Consider the following 7,434-nt stretch of genomic DNA (forward strand, 5'->3'; position numbering starts at 1 on the left):
AAAATTGTCAATAGCAAAAATAAGGTACATATATAGGATTAGTAGTGCTAGTGAAATTAAATGAGACTATTAAGATTTTATAACAAAAGACACATTAAAGAATTAATTATTTTAAACTAGAAAAAACAAAAGAGAATAAGGTTTTCTCAAAGAGAAATGATGAAGCAGCTTCTGGCATTGTGTGAAGAGGTTGGTCTTTACCCGAACTACCAGAAGACGAAACTTATGACTAATGGCATAAAAAAGGAGTGTTTGTGTATGTTGAAGAGTATATTTATCTGGGTCAGTTAATATCATTCACGGATAGAGGAGCAAAGGAGGTACAGAGGAGATTGGCACTCGGCTGGAAAAAGTTTTGATTCCCCTGGCATGTAATGAAGGGAAAAACAAGTATTGACCTTGAAAGGTAGGTTATGATTGTTGCATTAGCCCAGTAGTCACTTATGGATGCCAAGTGTGGTCACTGGCTATAGCTTAGGAGAGGAAATTACAGGTGTGGCAAAATAATATTGGAAGAAGCATTGTGATTGTGAGGAAAATAGATCGAATAAAAAATGCTTGGATCCAGAAAGAATCAGAACTCACTGTCGCACTGAAGGTGACAAGATCGAGCAAATGGAAATGGGCAGGGCATCTCCTTCATTGCGTAGATGACAGATGGTCAAAAATTGTCACTGGATGGACTCCTTACAACCTTCAAAGAAGAAGAGGAAGTGCTGACTATTATTTCCGAAAGGGAAGGCCTACGCAGGAAAGGATATAAAAAGATGGAAAGAAAATTGATAGAAGTTAATGATTGTCAACTATTATTTATATGAATTTATTTCTTCTTTTTTCTTTCTCTCTATTTTCTTTAAATGTTTTATTGTATTTTGTATGATTTTAATTTATTGCATAAATAAAAGGCTATTTCATTCATTTCATGCTTCCACAGAAAAAAATTTCAATCTTGATATTTAAAAAAATAAAATTAAGTGCTTAACCACTGAGAGGTGGATTAAATCAAAGTTAAAATATATTCATCAATTTTAATAATATGTTATATCAATTTAAAAATGTTTTCCGGGGACACCTATGGCAATGAGAATTAAAGTACTCCTAGCAAAGGCAATGAAACATTGCAATATAATTAACTCATCATTTCTACCAGAAAGAAATCTTAGATATGGTATTGAAATCAATATGAATGTATTTTGATCCTTGATAACGATTTTATTAGAGTGAGACTTGGACTTGAAAATTGTCTGTTGTTTGAGAATCACTTAAATACACTTAGAAATATTTGATATACTGTCTTGTAATGTTATTTAATTCTATTAACATGCTGATGACAGGTTTGGTGGCAGAAGCTTGCTATCCCTGATTGATGGTGGTATACTCACTCCTCATGCTACAAGTTGTACCTGTGCTGCCTGCTGCGATGATGAACGTGCGGTAAGAAATTTAACAAGTGTTTATATTTTATTGGAACAAATTGAATATTATTTACTACTAGGATATGATAAAATGAATGAAAAACATATGTTTTTGTTATTAAAGTTTTATTCCAAATATAGATAAACAACTTTAGGAAGGGACCTTTTAGTATGCATGAACTAGTTTGAGGGGAGAAAAGCTTTACCCATAAGTCGTCAAGAACTTATATCTCAAAGGTTACCTTTCTTCTTTTTTTCTTTTTTTTTTATGACCCCTTCCTGGTCATTTCTGAAGTATTGGGAGTTTATCTTGAGATAATCAACCTATTCTGACTATGGTGGGGGGGGGGCTGGGGGGAGAGGAGGGTAAAGTTTTCTTTCAGTGAGGCCACCATAGCAATAAACGTTAATCTTCTGGCCGGATTCAAACTGACACCACTGCAGTCCCGAGGCAATTACTTAACTCTCTCAGCTCAAATGGCCCATAGTTTACTTATTTCTCAACAATTTAAATATTTTAATTTTTTAGATTAATTAAAATAATTATTAGGAATTTTAACTGTTTTTTTAAATTCTCAGATCTAAAATATAGCTTTCATGATTACAAGGTTTTAATAAATAAATTAAATATTAAATAGATATGAGAATTTTATTTTAAATTATATAACATTATTTACTCTATCTCAGGATGAGTTTTCCAGACAACCAGAACACAATTATACTTAAAAGAATTATCAGATATTTTTACTTAAATTTACTGTAAATACAATCATGATAGCGAAATAACTAAAGTTGAAAATATTTAAATCTGCTCAACAGCGATTCGACAGACTACAGAATGGCGCCAAGATCTTGACTACTTTTAACAATGTTTTCTACTTCATATTTTACTGAACAAAATTGGCTAGTTTGCTTTATGGTTCAACAAAACAAATGGTAAATATTGAACATTGATACATAAAATAGAACATAACTAAAAACATCAATAAGAACAACTACATAAAAAACAGTTATTTATCAAAAAAGAGGATATTACAATATATATTTCATTTTGTACTTCTACAATAATTTCACCTTCATTGTATTTAGTTCTTTTTATCCCTAAAGAACCCCTGTAATATCAGAAAAATAGTAATCATTAAGTAATTTTTACTATTTTTTTAGTTAATCTTGACCGCAATCAATTAATGCAGTCAACTATTTACAACATGTAATAAATAAAAAATAATTCATTAGGAAAAAAATTAGTTGAATCAGAACCCAGAATAGTGGGAGTGTCAGCTAATAGACTGCACAAACAGCAGATACCTCTGAGGTCAGAATCCTCAGTCGAAAAGTTGTAGAGCTGAAAATATAGCATAATTCGATAAAATTTTGTACCTAACTAAACAAAGACCTTTGCTACGATTCAAATATGCTTTGGAAGAAGAAGCCATCCACTTGCAATGGTTCAAAGGGGGCTACAAGGACATCAATGAAGATTGAACTGGGAGGCCTTCAACAAGCCAAAGTGTGGGAACTTTAAACACTATCAGACTGTCATAGGTCAGTTTTACATTGGAGTGCTCCGCTGTTTGAAGGATGGAGTCTGCCTAGAGATCAAAGACGATTGGATTCTACACCATGACAATGCATCTTTTCACAAGTTGCTCGCTGTGCTGAAGTTTCGCTAAGTTAGACATGGCAACATTGCCCCAGCCACCTTACATCCCTGACTCTGCTCCCATAAATTAGCTCCAAAATAAGGGTCATGAATTTTGAAGACTTTGTTTCACTGTACACGAATGTTGAATAATTTTCTGAGACCAGACTTAAAACTTTATGAATGCACCTTGTATTATTTCAGGAATTGGAAGTTGATCTTCCTATTTTGGGTTCACAAAATAGGAATATTTAGGTATCAAATTGTCAACGCATATTTAAAATTTGCTTGTAATTCTTTAAATTCATCTAGCTTTTTTCTTTCAAATTGATTAAATTTAGCTCAATCCTTGGAAAACTCATTTTTAAAATTTGCTTGTTATTCTTTAAATTCATCTAGCTTTTTTTTCATATTAATTAAATTTGGCTCAATCCAGGGAAAATGGTTAAATCTTTTGTTCTTAAGATTGTAAATAAACATTCAATGATTTATATGTGACAAATCGATTGTATTTTTTTTTCTTAGAAAAAGTTTGCAAGGCATTAGGTAGAAAGGAGAATTTAAAAATATTCTTCCAAGAAAAATCTTCTTTTTAAAATCCTCAAAAATTTCTCATAGCATGTTCTTCCGCTTAGTTTTTCAATTGTGTATTTATATACAAATATACTGATAACCAATAAACTTACAAGAGATAAGTCAATGTTGAAAAACTTAACAATGTTTGATTATAAAGGTAGAGGTATATTTATATTGATCTGACCAATTGATTTTTAGTTTGAAAATAGTTAATATAATTTTATAAAACTAAAAAAAAAATTAAATTCCCACGAGTCAAAATAGTCATACAGAAGAATGAAGGGCTAGAGGTGGGCTAAGAATCCAAGTTAAAAAAAAATAACACTGTTCTATTTAACAAGCTTATTATAGAGACTTTTTCATAGTTACCTGAAATCAATGCTATTTTGAGAACATTTGGAACTTATGTTTGTCAATTTTAAACTATATTTTTTAAAGTAATAAAACTAAATTAAAATGAATAAATATCGGCATATAAAAATTTTAACCTTTAAGATGTACGAAATTTAGTTCAAGTATGAAAATTGATTTAACAAAAATAAAAATTTTACCACAAAATAGTTAAACATGCAATTTTGTGCAGAAAAACTCAATACGTACAAAATTGTGGAAAACTCCCAAAACGTGCAATAAAAAATTACTGTTTTGTAGGAAAATAGTCGTTATGGTTATAGTGGTCAATAAAGGTACTAAAATAGTAGAAACAACTTTTTATTGTTAACTGGTTGAGTTGTCATCCTTTTTTGATTCAAGACAACTCTGACAAAGCCCTGAAAAGTGAGGCGATATGGTTAACAATAGTTTTTTATACTATTTTAGTACCTTTATTGACCGCCACCCTGTCTTCTACTATCTACTATCAACTATCTTCTTCCAATAAAAAATTACAGGTGACATCCCAACTCATTCTAACATTATTCTCACCACTTATGCTGTTGACACATGCCTATTGTCAGTGAATAATGATCCTTCCATTGTATCCCAAACCCTCCATTCCCACATCACCACCCTTAAGAATGGTGCCAAAACTGTAGGATTAAAATAAACTCCAATAAATCACACCAAATCACATTTACCCTTTGTCGTAAACCGTCGTCTTGCCCCACAGTATCTTTTAATAATACCCACTTATTCCTGTTGAACAGATCCGTTACTTAGGACTACATCTGGACAAATGACTGACATGGAATCCTCACACAATACTGAAAAGACAGGAAACTGCTGGTCGATTCCTACTTTTACAACATTTACTTGACAAATGGTCTAAACTTCCAATCCATTACAAAAGACTGATCTATATGACTATTATAAGGCCTATCTGGATATACAGAGTTAAGCTGTGGAGCTCCACTAAACCATCGAATTCCTCCCGAATCCAATCCTTACAGTCCAAAATCCTTAATGCTCCTTACTTTGTCACTAATCATGTCATCCATAAGGACCTCAATGTCCCAGATATTGCCGATTCGACCAGAACCAGATACCAATCCTTCCATGATAAACTTCCCAATCACCCAAACCAACTCGTTTCTAACCTGGTTTCTCCTTCATTACATAATAATCCCCCCAGGCGTCTGAAAAGAAGATGGCCTCGAGATCTACTCCTCTAGAAATGTTTTTGGAGTTCTATCAATGAGTAGATTCTCCATATGTTTGTGCCATGCCATTATATCACTTACCACAAATTTACTTGATGTATATATATTTATACAGTTGTAAATAACAATAAATAAATTATTTAAAAAAAAAAGTCTTTTCCATGATTTGTATTTCTAATTCTCCTTCAGAGCTAAGGAACAAAATCTGGTCTCTACTCATAACACATCTAAACATCTGAGTTCCTTCTACCATTTCAACATATGCTGACTCTCTAATATGGTTGATGCGCTTAGAATGGTTCAGGGAAAAATAAAATTTTAACCAGAACTCCACTTGAATCAACGAACCTCATTTTTCTATTGTTCAATTCATTTATTTTGTGTGAATCTATTTCCAAAGTATTAGTTCATTTATACCTATGTTATTAATTTTTTCTTGTGGATTTATATACTTCCATTACATTTTTTTGTAGTCGTGAAGAAGGCTTACAATGAGGGCCAAATTCAACAATTTTTTTTTTCTATTTTATTTTAATTTTTTGTGTATGTTGTTAGTCTTGACCTTGACTCAGGTCATCTTAAATTTTTTTAAAAATTATTTACTTTAAGTTTATATTACACATGTGTTCAGTCATTAAACAATGACCCTACTACTGCATCATAAACTCTGCAGTCACTCATAAGTTCCATTGAAGAATGATGTCACAACTGGAGTATCAAAATAAATCCTTACAAATCCCATCAGATTATCTTTACTCTCCGTCATAAACCTCTTCTCTCCTGCCCTACTATATCTTATTTTAATATCCCACTAAAGCCTGTTGAAGAGATTCGCTACTTAGGACTCCATCTTGACAAGAGTCTTACTTGGAATCTAGACTGAAACAACAAGAAACTGCAAATAGATTCCAATTACTACAACACCTACAAATGCTCTAAACTTCTCATTTATTACAAAAAACTTTTATACACTATGACAATCAGACCTATTTGAATGTATGGAATTGAGTTTTGGGGCTCTACCAAATCATCAAATTCCTCCGATATCCTGTCCTTACAATCCAAAATCCTTGATGCTCCTTTTACATCACAAATAAACATATCCATAAAGACCTAAAAATTCAATTGGTTGCAGATTTGGCCCAAAATTGATGTACCTCATTCCAAAATCCTTACACACTCAAACCTTAGTTTGGTAGTAGTAGTTAAAAAGCTCTTAATCTCTCATCCTTAACAGTCACTGATAATATTCTGAGGTGTCAGAAAAGAAGATGGCCACAGGATCTTGTAATTTAAAGCAATGATTGAAGTTCCACCATTATGTGGTTCGTTCCCAAGATTATCATGTGCTTGGAAACATTTATCACATTCACCCCTTGTATTTTTTTTATTTATACAGTTGTAAATTTCAATAAATAAAAAGTTAGTTACTTTAAGTTATCAGTCTGAATCATAGCTGTACTTACTTTTTTTCTAGATGGGTCCTGTTCGTCTTTTCACCCCATATAAAAGGAAACGGAGAAAAGAGAATGAAGACGGAAGTTTAAGAAAAGTTAAAAGAGACATGGGCAATGGAGTTAATGGAGATGAAAGCTGTGATTCTAATAATGAATTGGAAAGCTCTCAAGAAGTTACTACGACTAGTGCAACTGGGACAGTAGTAAATTCTAGTACTAATGGTAATGGCCAGCAGGTGAATGAAGATACTAATACATCTCTCCCTGGACCCCTGTCTGAATTAATAGGACGTCTTGACAAGGCAGCTGGTACAATCTTGAAAATGGCATTCCAATTACGTAAAGATGTGGACGACCTCAAAGAACAGTGGAAGACAGAGAGGGATCATTTGCAGTTTGAGTATAAAAGAGAAAAAGTGGAAGCCGTCCTTTCGGCGCGAGTTGAAGCTCAAGTAGCTTGTTCGAGGTAATTTACTCAGAAACATGTTTGCTCTTATTTTTTTATTTAAATGAAAGTAAAATTATGGTTTGGCGTGCATATCACACTATTTTCACTTACCACTTTACATTCCTTTGAAATTAATCCGTGTTTCAAGACAGTAAGTATTAATTTACATTTAATAGATTTTTTAATAATATAATATAATAAAATGATTTATTGAAATGATTAACTGATCCAGACAGATGGTTTGCCATAAAATATGTTTACATTATATATGAATACCTAATATATATTGTAATAATTT

At 32.1% G+C, this 7,434-nt stretch overlaps 1 protein-coding gene across 1 annotated transcript in view; it reads left to right on the plus strand.

Moving 5' to 3' along the window:
- LOC106692002 (deformed epidermal autoregulatory factor 1) overlaps nt 1–7,434 on the plus strand; it is a gene marked incomplete in the record, with an annotated part of 26,555 nt that overhangs the window by 9,471 nt on the left and 9,650 nt on the right. Inside the window, 2 exon segments of the mRNA XM_067051645.1 lie at nt 1,335–1,434; nt 6,709–7,154. Of these exon segments, the coding sequence (XP_066907746.1) occupies nt 1,335–1,434; nt 6,709–7,154 (546 nt within the window).

Source organism: Halyomorpha halys, unplaced genomic scaffold (genome assembly GCF_000696795.3).
Source record: "Halyomorpha halys isolate HHAL.00 unplaced genomic scaffold, Hhal_1.1 Scaffold625.1, whole genome shotgun sequence".
Lineage (NCBI taxonomy): Eukaryota > Metazoa > Arthropoda > Insecta > Hemiptera > Pentatomidae > Halyomorpha > Halyomorpha halys.